At 36.7% G+C, this 16,412-nt stretch overlaps 1 protein-coding gene across 2 annotated transcripts in view; it reads left to right on the forward strand.

Moving 5' to 3' along the window:
- Unc-76 (fasciculation and elongation protein Unc-76) overlaps positions 1–13,407 on the forward strand; it is a 169,548-nt gene extending 156,141 nt beyond the window's left edge. For both annotated transcript variants that reach the window (XM_067155549.2, XM_067155548.2), the window contains 3 exons: positions 2,878–2,953; positions 5,954–6,019; positions 11,778–13,407. In XM_067155549.2, the coding sequence (XP_067011650.1) occupies positions 2,878–2,953; positions 5,954–6,019; positions 11,778–11,794 (159 nt within the window). In that variant the 3' untranslated portion in view covers positions 11,795–13,407. The remainder of the gene's footprint in view (positions 1–2,877; positions 2,954–5,953; positions 6,020–11,777) is intronic.
- The last annotated feature ends 3,005 nt before the right edge of the window (positions 13,408–16,412 follow it).

A 16,412-nucleotide genomic window follows, 5' to 3' on the forward strand; every position in this document is an offset into this window, starting at 1 on the left:
CTCATGATATAAGCTACAGTAATATCTGTCATTTATGGACATTGAACGGATATAGCAATTTGTCAGCATTTGAGAGGTGTCTTTTATTAGGAGGGATGTCCCCTCATCTAACTGTAAATGTATAACATACCGTATATCATATATACCTTAGTTCTTTAAAAGAAATTAATTGAAGGACTTAGTGGAATAAGGGGGTATCCCTCAGTTGGGTGAAAATAGAACTGGATACATATTATGTAAGCTGGGTCCATCTAGCATCAGTTTATTGAAGTATTAGAGTGCGGGATAGCTCCATACCAATACTAAAAAGGATAAGATAACAGGCCTTACAAAGCAGTCTCAATCTTCTGAGTAGAATAAGGGGATATCGCGCATCTGCCTGATACCTGGGTTCCGATTGGTTAACTGATTACCTAATGGACCAATCTAGAACCAAAGTATCCTAATGAAAGGCCCAACAAAGCTGCTAAACTGTGTGATAGAATGTCAATGTTGAAGTCTGTACCTCCCGTTCACCATGGCTTTTATCAACATTTAAAAATCAGACAATGAAAATGAAATAGAAAATAATGAGCATGATGTTATTTAGTGTTTAATATAAATGCTGTTATTTAGAATTATTTTAAATCCATTGTATTTAAAAACGTGCATTTTGTCTAAATATCACCTCCAGTATATATCGTTAGTCAGGTGAAAGATATTTATAGTAATTATCAAAATATACTGCCCTACATTTGCAGGAAGTTAATAGGTACAGTAACTACATAACCCAATCCATAAACATTTTTTTAAATTATTATTTTGATAAAGTTACAGGCAATCTAATACCCTTATTCCACTAAGCCCTTCAATTCTAAACACAGTATAAATGCTTTGAAACTTTGAATCAGAAAGCGTCAAAAGAAATTCTTATACCAGGCTTAAAATAAGTTATGCACTATTCAAGGTTTATAGTATTAACAGCATGCTTTAGATACATACCACTCAGTAAGATGGGCGACCGACGAGTTGGCTTAATGGTCAGCATACTGCCTTCAGTTCATTTTCATTGACTTGTTTTGCTTTGTCCATTGTGACAATCTTCAACTGAAGGAAGCTTTTGTAAATAAAACTGTGCGGCGGGATGGTCTATTCTAACTAAAGGTAAAGCTGCTGGTTCATATTAAAAGCAGCATGTCTTTCCACGCATCACTATATAGGAATTAGTTAAAGCACTGTGCCTTTTGAAGAGGAGTATTTGTTGATGTTATGACCACTCAACAGTAGAGCTTTAGTACACATTCCAGTTGCCTGTTTGTAACTGAATGGAGGAGGGTTGTTTTAGTAATGATGAGTTTGTGGATATGCTGTTAGTATATGGGGAAAGATCAAGAAATGGATTTTTTTTTGTTTTTGTGGGGATATATGCATGACATGCTTTAGACAAAATTAGCTAATAATAGGGATGAACTTGTGGAAGGATTAGGGCAAGAAATGGAAGTAATGCTGTTGAGGATGCAAGAAAGTTTTATGAAGTGGTTTGTGGGAAACAAGAGAGAGTGTATTAAAAAAAATGTTTTTAAATTGAAAATAAAATGGTACCGGTACTGCACAGTAAAGAGCCTCTGTGGCTCAGGTGGCAGCGCACCGGCCTCTCACTGCTGGGTTCCATGGTTCAAATCCTGGTCACTCCATATGAGTTTTGTGCTGGACAAAGTGGAGGCAGGATGGTTTTTCTCCAGGTATTCTGATTTTCTGTCATATTTCATTCCAGCAGCACTCTCCAGTATCATTTCATTTGTCAGTCATTAATCATTACTGCAGAGGAATGCAGGAGGCACAATTCCCATTTGCGCCACCAGATGGGGGCTTCATTCATCCCATTCCTGACCTGGTCCAATGACTGGAAACAGTCTGTGGATTTTCATTTCATTTTCACTGCACAGTAACAAAATTGCACTGTTTAATTATGTTTTTCTTCATTCAATTACTTGAGAATATTTTGTGACTCAGTTTGTTGACTTTTTGCAAAATGCCATCAATGCTGTAATGTATTTGCATTCAAGTTTAAAAACTTCATGTTTATTTCGTATTGAACCGAGAATCTAATGGAAACAATACCATATAATGTTATAAGAAAACGTCCGGCTCCATGGCTAAATGGTTAGCGTGCTGGCCTTTGGCCACAGGGGTCCCGGGTTTGATTCCCGGCAGGGTCGGGAATTTTAACCTTCATTGGTTAATTTCCCTGGCACGGGGACTGGGTGTATGTGTCGTCTTCATCATCATTTCATCCTCATCACGACGCGCAGGTCACCTACGGGTGTCAAATCAAGAGACCTGCATGTAGCGAGCCGAACTTGTCCTCGGACACTCCCGGCACTAAAAGCCATACGCCATTTTTTTTATAAGAAAAATTATAACATTTTATTATACTCGGTACCGGTTTCGATGCTGGTGTGCATCATCATCAGCCAAAAATAAGAAAAATATACATAGACAAAGTTACAATAAACAATGCATAAAGTACATACAAATTTTACAAAACCGACAAGACCAAATTAAAAACGGGATCCATAAACATTAACCTATGACCTAAACTTAAAAAATAGCACCAACTGTCTTAAAACTATGAATATGCGTCCTCTTGATAAAAGTCCTCTGAATCTAAAAAACATTAAACCATGTGCGAGCAGATTAAATTTGAGGACACACATTATATGGTATTGAATAGGTGGACCTCTCTTGTTTCCATTAGATGTATTTGCATTGTTAGCTTTTCTATTCCTTGATCTGATTTCTCTCAAGGTATAGTTAGACTAATGCTATTGGCCTACTGTAATCAGATCACAGTAGTTGTCATCATGCCCTCATTGATAAAATTTCATGCTGTTTCAGTACCTGACGACGGTGATCCCCTACCACCTGGGCAGTGGACCACCAGACAACCAGGCTCTTCAGGTCCTTATCAAGAGTAAGTAAACCTGTTTTTCTGGACTAATGTATCTCCCTCTTTCACCCCAGTATTATGACTGTTCTTTACAACTTTTAATGTACATTTATTTAATATGTGTGGGAGAGAGTGGTGGTAGTGATTGTTTTAAGAGGAAGTACAACAAGGCAACCACCCTATATATAACTCTAATCGGAGAGGAAAATGGAAGGAAACAGACACTTCGAAAAATGAAGGTATCAGCCTAAGAAAGACAAGGGCCATGAAGGGCATGAAAATGAAAGACTCCCTAGGACTCGATATCTAATACCGTCGGGGTCAGAAAAGAATAAGAGTTGAACAAGGGAGGTCGAGTAGAATAGATGAAAGTGAGGAGCTTGACATGAGTAAGCTGAAGCATGAGAGAGAGAAATTAATCAAACAGGCCTTAATGGATAAACTTGAGATCAAAGAAATAAATATTTTGAGGAAAATTTGAGCCCCATCAAAAACAAAGGTCAATATACAAGACAGCACAACCACAAGGTCTGTTTCCACGTAGAAAAGATAACCAATACATTGCAGAAGAGAAGGACTGTTTTCTGTGGTCATGTGACGAGAATGAGCCCTGCAAGATCAACCAAGTGGATGGTACCCTACTTCCATGGTAAGACAAAAGGAGCCTGGTTCAGTGAGGTAGAAAAAGATCTACAAGAGGCGGGCATCACACATGATGAAATCCTGGAGCACAACCCACTTAAGAAGAATCTTCACAACCACAAGAGTTTCCAAGAAAAGCCAAAGCTGAAAAGAGGGAAGGCGTGGACCAAAGCAAGAAAGGAACAACACTTACAATGAATGAGGGAGTACTAGCCAAAAGGAGATAGTTGAAATGATGTGGTTGTTAGTTGGCCGAAATGGCATGAATGAATGAGAGAGAGAGACTGGAAAGAAACTCTGATTCTTTTTTGACCATGATGGTATTAGGTTTCAAATGCCTAGGGAGTCTTTCATTTTCACACCCTTCACAGCTTTTATATTTATTTGGCCAATACCTTAATTTTTTGAAGTACAGGAACCCTTCCATTTTTTCCCTCTATTAGTGTTAATAGAGGATGGTTACCCGGTTTTACTTCCTCTTAAAACAATAATCACTATCACAACCTCAGTCTTTTCAACACCTGTGAGGCACTTGTCTGACAGAGTTGATCATTTAACATGTTGATGATGGCATATTGTTTTCAGAGTTCATCTCTCCGGAACGAAGTAAAAATTCACAGGTACCTGAACTTTGATGGGTATATATCTTAAGTATGACCTTGAGGCATTAACGTGCATTGTGTGCAGAGACCGCTCGGTGGATCTCATAGTCCACAAGAACCACAAGGGGGTGGTGCACATTCTGTAACCTACACTGAAATTGGCAGTCTTTATGCAGTATTGTTTGTTGCTTCGAAGGTACTGTTGTGAAGGTACTCAAAGGTCTTTTCAGTAACAAAATCATTGATTGCATATTGGTGGAAACAAAACAAAATGGAAGAAACACAAAACCAAATAAACGGACAGATGTAACTGAGCCTGAGTTATGGAACTTTTTTTCACTCATTATCAGTGGCAGTTCGTGCATGAAGGGCTTCTAGGCGCTGCCCCGCTGCCTTTTCAAAAAAAAAAAAAAAAACCATTTAACATTCTTTCACTCTGTTATTGATTACATAAAGAGATGGACAAATGTAGCCAAGTCAAACTTATGTGGTGTGCTATTTGGTTATACAATGCTATCTTTATTATTTCGGCTGTAAACATTTTGCTTTTATATTTTCAAGGAAATGGCAAAGGCTTTCAGACCGTGGCTGTGTTCAGCAAGCACGGTGTTTCTCTTTAGTCTTGAGGCGCTCGGACTGTGGCAGGAGAGCACTCGGTAGGTTCCTAGAGTTTGCAAGTATGCGGGGAGCGGGAGGAGCCTGCAAGGACGATATGGGCTTGTCAGGGGAAGGAAGAGTGCAGGTGGGTGTAAGCGCTGAACGGCGGAGCCCTCAGCAACATCACCAACCACTTAACAATGTAACCAGGCTTTTTCCCCCGCGTCTTACATTAATTGTTGTTAGAGATTAATTTCAAAACATTTTACATAAAACAATGAATTCCATTATACTGACTATTTAAACAATTCAGTTCTCTAAAGCAGCTAAAATAAAGATTCAAAATGTAACCAAAACATGACGGCACTATTTGTAGGGTGGTTAAATTGTTAAATACGTTTTCAGGCCTTGAAATTCGAGCAAGGAGGGAGAAATACCGGAGTGCACTGTTTATTTGTTTTTCATGAATGTTGTTATTATCACTTGTGATGGTGATCAGTGAAACAGTGCAGTGCCATAGTAGTCGGGATTGCATTAGCTGTTAGCGTGTTAGTGTGTGTGCATAAATGCCATTGCAGTGTAGTTAATTAATTAATTAATGTTGTAGTGCAAGCAGATTTCTATTCAGCCAGTGTCATCAGATTATTGTTATTATTATCACTGCTCATTATTTATATGGGGTTTGTTAGGTACCCTAAAATATTGGACTACTGGTCAAATACACTTCTGTTCTTATATTTGTAAGCATTTTTTCATATAAAAGACTTTAAATACATGGAATATGCACATTAAATCAATTCTTAATTATCCTGTTCCACATCATAACAATTTACTTTACAAATTAGAAAGTACAAAAGCTTAATCTGTGAACGAAGCGTGGTGCAGCTCCATTATATACAATGTGTCATGAGATCCGCTGGCGGGTCTCACCTCCAGAAGTAATGAGTTGGTGTAACCCGCTGGTAGGTTTCATAGTCACCAATGTGTTAAATTTTCTCAAATTTTTTTTTAACTTTTTTTTTTTTTTACTAACTTGCCACATATAATTTTCAGTCATAAATCACCAGTTTTTCCAGGCAGGGGCCATATGAACTGGCTAGTTCAATCATCCATTACTTGTTTGCTCTTTCCATTTACATTATATTGTAAGTAGGAATCACTAACACCTGATTTTCTCTTGCAGTCCTGAAGGCCATCAACGAGGATAGTCCCACAGTACCCACCTTGTTGACGGACTACATTCTCAAAGGTAAATATTATGTTTGTTTGATTTGTGTTGCAATAAGGCATTGGTAAACCTGTTTTCTCGTAGAGCCTTATACATATTGTTCTTAAACGATAATAAATGATATCAGTAAAGAAGTGGAATCAGAGGTAATGCTTTTTGCGGATGATGTTATTCTATATAGAGTAAAAATTAAGTTAAAAGATTGTGAGAAACTGCAAAATGACCTTGATAATGTTGTGAGATGGACAATAGGCAATGGTATGATGATAAACAGAGTTAAAAGTTAGGTTGTGAGTTTCAAAAATAGGAAAAAATCTTCTCAGTTTTAATTACTGCATTGATGGGGGTGAAAGTTCCTTATATGGATCACTGCAAGTACCTAGGTGTTAATATAAGTAAAGATCTTCATTGGGGCAATCACATAAATGGGATTGTAAATAAAGGGTACAGATCTCTGAACAGGGTTATGAGGGTATTTAGGGGTTGTAGTAATGATGTAACGGAGGGGGGAATTTAAGATATAAGTCTCTGGTAAGACCCCAATTAGAGTATGGTTCCAGTGTATGGGACCCTCATCAGGATTACTTGATTCAAGAAATGGAAAAGATCCAAAGAAAAGCAGCTCGATTTGTTCTGGGTGATTTCCGACAAAAGAGTAGCATTACAAAAATACTGCTAAGTTTGGGCTGGGAAGACTTGGGAGAAAGGAGACGAGTTGCTCGACTAAGTGGTTATGTTACAAGTAATGAAAATCATTGCGAATCCGTATTGAGAACAGTGGCGGCTCGTGACAACATTTTCAGGGGGTTCACATCAAAATGTATGTTCACGTCTCAAATATACTAAAGTAGAATGCAAATCATTACAAAATAACTTACTTAAATAATTACACTATAAGCTCCTTGTACGCTTGCTTCTCCACTCAAAATTTGGTAGAACTCCTATAACCAAGGATGCATTTTTCTGAGACTAATGAGTGAGTGTACAACAAAACTAAAATTACGACTACAATGCTAAAAAGAGAAAGATGTTCCACCTATTCAGTACAATAATATTGTTGCACGAATTAATGTAGCAACATATTTAATATGTTATGGGACCGGTTTCCCATGTCATCATCAGCCGACACAAAAATGGCAAGAAGTCAACACAATTGTAACACTTATGACACTTTTCTTGAATTAAAAAGAGAAGTTCATGTAGAGGTTCTTGAGCACTCTTGCTGTAGATCTTGAGCTTAAAAAAATGATGCAGTGTAATTCACAATTGTTGTTATTCAAGGAATAAAATTTGTTGCTAGGTAACAAATGATATGATTTTGTTTTAGTACTTCAAAAGGTGGATAGTGTTATATATAAAAACTCTTAGAATATGAGACTATTAGTACTGATATGGATTTTATGAGATCTAAGGAAAATAAAAAATAAATTAAAAATAAGAAATAGAAAAGTGAAAATGGTAAGGTAAGTAATATTATGAGACTCACTTTAATTTAGCCTTGTCATGAGGTACAAGAGGAAGTAAGAACCGAAAATTGAATATAGGTAGGGGGTAAGGGAGTAAGGGGAGTAGTTTAAGGTGGGTCAGGGTGGTTTTGTGGTAAGGGCAAGTAGCGCAAGAAGGTGTTGTGTATTACGTGGAAGATTGAACGCCTACTTGTCAACTTGAAGCTTTTGAAAACTAAGATGGAAGTCAAAAAGAATGTTCGCTTTTTCAGACAAATCGTTAAGGTTTTCGTTAGGATTAAAATATTGATCAAGGTGTATTAAACAATTTTCAGTGATATCAAGAAGAGGGCCTTTGTTTAGGGTACTGATAATTTCAATATCTTGGTCTAATGTAGTGAAATGATGTTTTACGTCTTGCATGTGTTGCCCTGTGATTCTTCTTACATTGGACAAACTGGACGCAGCTTCAAAATTAGATATTCAGAACATGTTAACGCGATAAAATACAATAAATTCTCAGCAATAGGGCAACACTTGCAAGACGTAAAACATCATTTCACTACATTAGACCAAGACATTGAAATTTTCAGTACCCTAAACAAAGGCCCTCTTCTTCATATCACTGAAAATTGTTGAATACACCTTGATCAATATTTTGATCCTAACCAAAACCTTAACGATTTGTCTGAAAAAGCGAACATTCTTTTTGACTTCCATATCTTAGTTTTCAAAAGCTTCAAGTTGACAAGTAGGCGTTCAATCTTCCATGTAATACACAACACCTTCTCGCGCTACTTGCCTTTACCACTACACCCCAGCCCCCTGACTCACCTTAAACTACTCCCCTTACTCCCTTACCCCCCTCCTATCCCCTACCTATATTCAATTTTCGGTTCTTACTTACTCTTGTACTTCATGATAAGGCTAAATTAACGTGAGCCTCATAATATTACTTACCTTACCATTTTCACTTTTCTATTTCTTATTTTTAATTTATTTTATTTTCCTTAGATCTCATAAAATCCATATCAGTACTAATAGTCTCATATTCTAAGAGTTTTTATATATACCACTATCCACCTTTTGAAGTACTAAAACAAAATCATACCATTTGTTACCTAGCAACAAATTTTATTCCTTGAATAACAACAATTGTGAATTACACTGCATCATTTTTTTAAGCTCAAGATCTACAGCAAGAGTGCTCAAGAACCTCTACATGAACTTCTATTTTTAATTCAAGAAAAGTGTCATAAGTGTTACAATTGTGTTGACTTCTTGCCATTTTTGTGTCGGCTGATGATGACATGGACATATGTCGAAACCAGTCCCATAACATATTAAATATGTTGCTACATTAATTCGTGCAACAATATTATTGTATTGAATAGGTGGAACATCTTTCTCTTTTTAGCATGTAATTATTAGTTCAATATGGATCAGTGATGAAGTTTTTAACTTTAAATAACATTACGACTGCCGGGCTGAGTGGCTTAGACGGATTTCTGGCCCTAAGTTGGCAGGTTTGATACTCAGCTCGGTAAGAGTAAAATTCACAGCAACTTTGCTACAATGCTGCATTGTAGCGAATATTATAAGATGCGAACACTATTCTTAGATTTACATAGCACAGAGTTCACGTAAGTATGACAACAAGCATAAAAATAGTGCGTTCAGTTACCACGTTTACCAGTAGTCAAATTAATTGAAATTGAAACGATTCTCCACCCATAATGTTAAGTAAACTTCTTCCCGTGTTTACGAACCCTGTTCAGAATTGCCTACTGGCGAAATCTTCCGGCGATGTAATGCAATAGAAACTTCTGGGAGGTATGGCCAACTGTAACATGGGAGATGGCGGACCCTTGTGATCAACTGTAATACTATCACTTGTTTGAGGGTAGTTGTAGATGGAAAGGCACGTACCTTACTGTGCTCCTCGCTTATGGAGATATCTGTGCATAAACCATGAGGTCACGTCTATGCGCATGTGTATAGTCTTCAGGCTCGTAGCAAAATCTCCAGCGTCTCCCTGCATTGTCAGTCGAAACAAACAGCTGTCAGTGTAACAGACCTTCGATATGAGTCGAATACTTTCGATCGATTGATAAAATCAGGCAGAAACAAAGGAAACAATTTTGTATTATCCATGAATGCGTGAATATGCTTCAGAACTGGTTCACGTGCTCATGTGCTCCTGAGAGCCCACCACCACTGATTGAGAGTATCTTATGATAAATGTAAGAAATTTATTACTCTTCCACCTATTCAATACAACTTAAAATGTTAAACTTAGAGAGTTAAATTCTCATTAAAATGAGATTTGGGACATGTTTTGCCCTTTGCTATGGGGCATCATCAGCCGTATCATTACCTCAAACCATATCAGGTACCTGGTTAAAATTTATCTAAAATCTACTACAAAATTGAATACATTAAAAAGCTTCCAAACCATATCAGGTACCTTGTATAAAATCGATCTAAAATACATTAAAAAACTTCCAAAACATATCGTCAGCCGTATCATTACCTCAAACCATATCAAATAACTGGTTAAAATTGATCTAAAATCGACTACAAAATTGAATACATTAAAAAACTTCCAAACCATATCAGGTACCAAATAATGTAATATTTAAATTTTCAAATCAGACCACTGCTACTAAGCACTGTGTATGTTCCTTACACAGCTAGTAATCAACAGCCAACGGCTGATATTGTTGTTATAAACATTAATACCGAATATTGTATTCTTTTCCTTAGACTGCTCCTGTTGTAAAAATGTTAATATTACATCTTAGTAAGTATGACAACAACCATAAAAATAGTGTGTTCAGTTACCACATTTACCAGTAGTCAAATTAATTGAAATTGAAACGATTCTCCACCCATAATGTTCAGTAAACTTTTCCCATGTTTACGAACCCTGTTCAAAGCTGATTTAACCTTGAGGAGGTACAGTGACTGATGATGCCTTCTATGAAAGCCAAAACATGTCTCACATTCATAAGGTAACAATGATCAATTCCTAATTGTATAAAATTTTAGTGTATTGAACAGGTGGTTAAATAATAAATTAATTAGCATCCTACAAGTATAGTATCCTCAATACGGTACCATAATGATATTTATCACTTGCAACAAAAATAACGTTTCCATTCGTAATCAACTCCACTGTATGCAACGGATGATCATTAATTTTATTATTAATTATTCAATTTATTGTTGCTAAGTTAATAAGTAGTTACTTTCTTTTTTCCAAGACAATGTTAGAATAGTAACTGGCAAGCATTTATCTTACTTTAGTGTAAATACTTAGTAGCAAGTTGTTATAAAGTCAAAGAAATATAACCTCCAAGTCTCATTCGACGGACGAATCACCATGAACAATGTGGTATACCTCTACACCATATGTGCGTTGTGGATAGATTTGGAATAGAGCCCAAACTTTTGACACGCACTCTAATGATTAAGAAATGTGTACTATCACCTCTAGTACCCTACTGAATAACATTTAGAAGCTAAAAAAAATGTTGAACTATTGGAACTCGAATCCATAAATAACTGCATGGCAGCTTGCTATTGAATTGCGTGCTTGCAACTGATATAGTTAGTAGCAACAACTTGTTAGCTTGGGAAATCTTTAAAAATTCTGCGATAGCTTGACAGGAAGCAAGATATATATTATAAATATATACTGTAAATAGATTACATTAAAACAACTTATTTTTCATATAGCATCATGCAGATATAGATTCATATTGATGTATAGCCATCTTGATTCTTACTGTAGCGTCCCCGATAAGAGCGTTAACTGCCTCTCCAGCTTCGGCATAGCTAAACTTGAGAATATTCTCCCAGATTGCACATAAACTAAAGTCATAGTATGCATTTTCAACCAAACTCCCAGATAAATGTGCAAGCTGCCACATAAATTTAAATCGCACTTTTATCTGGCTGTTGCAGTGCAGGCCCTAAGAGCCCTATTTTAATTCCATTTTGTGTTTTACGTGTTGTGCACATTGTTCCTTTCAGGATTTCTACATGTCTTTAATACCTTTTAATGTCATTTGTGGATGTTTGTACATTTGTTTTAGTCATTAGATGTGTTTGTACAGATTTGTATTATGGCTGATGATGGCCAGCCAAGGCCGAAACTAGTTCCTCGACTAAAAAATTTAATGTAAACATAACGTAATATAGGATTGAAAAGGTGGACCATTTCTGAATAATTTTTGTTATTACTGACAGGTTGTGTAAAAACATAATTTGTTGTAATTGGTCGCAATCAATGGTGATGTCTTTCATTCTTCTTCTTTTGTCTGTTACAGTCTTATGTCCCACATAGAAGCCAGCTAGACTGCTTGCTTCTCGGCTTTCAGCAGACAATGTTATCCACTCATCTTATATCTTTTAGTCTCACCTTCTAATGGATCTTTTCCAAACCAACTGCTGCATTTGTCTGTCTACATTAGCCACGAGCGGGCACCTTCGGAGCCTCACAAGTCCGCAGATGTCCGAGACCGTTTTACATTAGCTTGGGATTGTAAATGTACTGGACATATCTGTTTCTCTTGTGTCTTGTGTAGGGGCAACAGTCTGCAGTGGTGGCTCTGTGTTATGGATAATGAGAGGTTCACTTTGCATAGCATTGGTCGCGAGTTACAGTACAGTTTGTACACAAAGTCGTTCAGTTAAAACAAACTATCATCTTTTAGATAGTGTTGAATAACTAAAGTGTGTGGTGAAGAGATGTTAAGTATGGAGCAGAAATAGCCAACTGGATACCGAAGAGTACCAAACCGCCAACCCTCGGATTTTGCAGCTGATATTCTACTAATTTAGCTACAGTGGCCTTGATCAAAATGTAACTGATCATGTCTATGTTTTCCGGGCTTGTAGATCGTGGTCCAGGAGCATGTGATGGTCCCGACGTTTCACCGAAGACTGCGTTTGGCATTATCAGGGGTTCAACAACAATAAAGGTGTTTTAATCCACCTATTCAATACTTTTATTTTCACTTATAGTGGTTACATAAATAGACTCACAGTTAAATGGGACATGTTTCACACTCAATTAAGGGCATCGTCAGCATAAAAACAATCATCAAGAGTACAACTAATATTAAAAGTGGAAGCTAAAAGTTTAGCCAGTTATTCAAATTCTTGATGATTGTTTTTAGGCTGAAGATGCCCTTAATTGAGGGCGAAACATGTCCCATTTAACTGTGAGTCTATTTATGTAACCATTATAAGTGAAAATAAAAGTATTGAATAGGTGGATTAAATTAAAACACCTTTATTGTTGTTGAACTGTAAATTTTCAATACGGACCAAAAATGAGATTTATAACATGTAATAATTATCAGGGGTTCCGACCGACTTCCATAGCAGCGAAGTTAACAATGGAATGAAGTGGTGTTGCAATTCCAACTCATTATGTAGTGCAGGCTATGGTGCGCTGCTCGCCTATTGCTCCGCCACGCTGAAGTGGGAGGCGCTGATTGGCTGTTCTTTGGCCAATGATTGAAGCATTGGGCTCCCTAATGCTTGTTTTCTTATGTCTACAATCTAATCTAACGATGTAGGGCTGACCATCTCAATACCCAATTATTTATGATGCTTCATTGATGTTATGTCTCTTTAGTAATTGGCCAAGATTCGATACCACAGAGTGTTATAGGATGGATGATGGTGTGATTGGTCTTCAATTGCATTTGATCTTTCATCCAGCGACCCCAATTTGATTTGATCCATTGAAGAATTCTTTGGACTCCTGCTGTTCTTGAAGAACACTTCCTTGTTACAGTGTATCCGGCTCCATGGCTGAATGGTTGGCGTGCTGGCCCGTGGTCACAGGGGTCCTGGGTTCAATTCCCGGCAGGGTCAGGAATTTTAACCATCATTGGTTAATATCTCTGGCACAGGGGCTTGGTGTATGTGTCATCTTCGTCATCATTTCATCCTACGGGCATCAAATCGAATCGAATCAAATCGAAAGACCTTCACCTGGCAAAGTCGAACTTGTCCTCAGACACTCCCGGCACTAAAACCCATACGCCATTTCATTTCATTTGTTACAGTGAGCCATCCATCTCCATTGCTTTATTACTCGAGCCATTACTGCAGATTTGCTATTCTCTCTTCCTCGTGACTGTCTGTTATTCTTGATGCTGTCTCCTGTGTCTAATTTTGATGTTGTAATGCTGAAAGGACATCTGTGGACTGTGCCAATCTTAGTTTAGTGATACACGGAGAAAATATTTTCACTAAACAGTATTACTGTACATAACAACAATGATAATTTATTAAGTGAAGTGGCTGAGCCAGTAGCGTATGTGATATTAGGTTAAATTTGCTTCCCCTTTTCCCCTTGTACACATTCAAATTTGCCATCATTTTATCAGTTTGATCTGACAAGATTTTGGAAACCAGAATGATCAGGGAAGACATTCACTACAGTCTTGTTAGTTCTTTACAGTGAATATTCCAAGATCCTTTCAATCCAAGCCAGAAAGAAATGAATAAAATACCGTATTTCATTGCATAATTGTCACATTTGTAATATTTTTGGAGGAAAAAAAAAATGTATGGTGCTACTATTATGTGAAGAATAAATTCAGATGTTAATTTTCAGTGATTAGCTTCCATGTAATGTTTTAGAACACTGGTTCAAATAATTGCTTATTGATGGAATCCAAACATAGGAAATCTTCTTATACTGTTCAGTGAAGCTTTGATTGATTTCTGTACTTAGTTTTGGCAGTTTTGGATGAAATGGTAGCAGATGACATTTCAGATGATGAAAATATGATGCCGATTGATGCAGTGACAGTCAGGGAGATGAGGAAATTTTTAGGCCTATGTTTGCTAACAGGTAGTATAAACAGATCTGCTTTAGAAATGTAGCTATTGATCTACCTCAGATTTTGAAATAATTCTTGATCATGATAAACAGAAAAATCCATACAATGACTATGTGGTCCTGATCAGTTTGTCTATAGATAACAGTCTGACTTTTACATTATGAAATACAGTAGTTTTCAGTATTCTGTGCCAAGGGTAATTCATTTTCCATCCTCATCTGTTCAGGGAAAATCAAAATTGGTCTTCTTTTGACCATAACTTCCCCTCTTTGATTATCGTAATCATTTATAAATGTAGGGAGTACTTGCTGCTGAGTGCTTGACTCTTGAATGCGATGTTACTTACAAGCCAATTTTGACATTTAAAATGTTTAAAAATTCTAGGAACTAAAAACTTTGACAATTGTGGCATCTTGCAAAGATGAAAATGTCAACATTGGCTTGTAAGTAACATCACATTCAAGGGACAAGCACTCAGCAACAAAAGCTAATAATGCAATTTCAACCGCATTGTATTCATGATGATGTGTACAACACAAATATCCTTATTTCTAAAAATCCATTGGTCTCTCAGACCTGTGATTTTGGGCAGCTAAAGCTGATTCAGCCATCAAAATCGTATAAAATTTATTTTATTTTCATTCCTTCTGTAGCTGTGAGAATTATCTGAAATTCTGAAATAAGTTGTCCCTAAAATTCTGAAGTGACTTTTCTCAGAATGAAGGGAAAGAAATCACAACATAAGAAGTTGACTTGGTAAAATAAGGGCAATAAAGAATTGTGTAGTCCAACACGAGCAATCGTAAAGAAAATTATGTTATTTATAGTAACAGCCTAAATATGTTCTAGCAGAGAGGAGTCAGCTGTTTTGCAGATGGTTCCTCACAAGTGCAAATGAACCCTTGACAGCTGCAAAGACCACCTTATTCATAAATTTAAGTACTGGAAAGGACTTATTCATAAATTTGTTATCCAATCTGACCAGCTCACAGAACAGTTCATATATGACTGTTACTGTGCTTCTAGCTTCAACCGTAATACCCTCTACTTCTATAAACATTAACTTACACTTTTCTTTATAGTATGGAATAGTGGGTTCATAGACATCACCCTTCTGTTCATCAACTTCTGCTGATTGAGTTTCAGAAGCCTCACCTCTAATGGTAGGGTCAGATATAAACCCACGAAATGAGCTTGTTGGAATGACTATCATATCTATCCACTTCGAGGATCCAATGAGCCTAAGTCCTTGAACTTCCTCGTATACTTTGTGTTGATGTACCCACAAGGCATTAGCGATCATTCGAGTACGTTGATGGTGGGCATTTTTAAGGGCTTTGCCGAGCTTGTAGTCATCCAAGACGTGTGCAGGTGTGACAGTGGTTTCCTCCTCCTTTCTAAATTATTTAGCTATTTTGCCTTTAGAGCCATCATTTTCAGTAAACTGAAGTTTCATCTAATTTGAACGATGAAGATTCATTATGAATTCCATCACTGAATATCAAGACTTAAATAGTTAGGTCTCCTGGTGGTGATTTTTTTTTTTAATGCTAAGAAAAGGAACCATGAGAAATGAGTCAAGATTATACATTAGTTATTGTATTTAAGATTAAAAACAGAAGTAGATCTTCCTTATTATTTTCTATATTCATATTGGTTACATTAACAAGAATTTTAAGACAAAAGTTACTTCTTCCAGTTACGTGGAGAATATTGATGACTTATGACAATATTTGACGAAGAATGTTGTGAATCTGGAGCTTGTTGTAGAAAGTCCTTGATGTGATGGAAAATGTGATTGTGTGCAAGTCCCCTTTATATCTGCATGAACGACCAACTTGCCTCTTGCATCTTTGTTAGCTTTAATCATGTGTTTTTATCGAGTTCAGCACAAAATTTGAAGCGACATATTGTTAATCATTGGAGAGGCAAATGTGTTGTGCCACTCAGACGTTATTTAACGCTTTGTACATATGTGAATTTAGCTAATTTATTTTACTGTGATTGATTTATTTATTTTGGTTGTGCAATTATTTCCTATGTATAAAATATTATCAGAACTGCTTGTAATACAGCATTGATGATTGGTGAAGAATCGAT

This window comes from Anabrus simplex, chromosome 11 (genome assembly GCF_040414725.1).
Source record: "Anabrus simplex isolate iqAnaSimp1 chromosome 11, ASM4041472v1, whole genome shotgun sequence".
Lineage (NCBI taxonomy): Eukaryota > Metazoa > Arthropoda > Insecta > Orthoptera > Tettigoniidae > Anabrus > Anabrus simplex.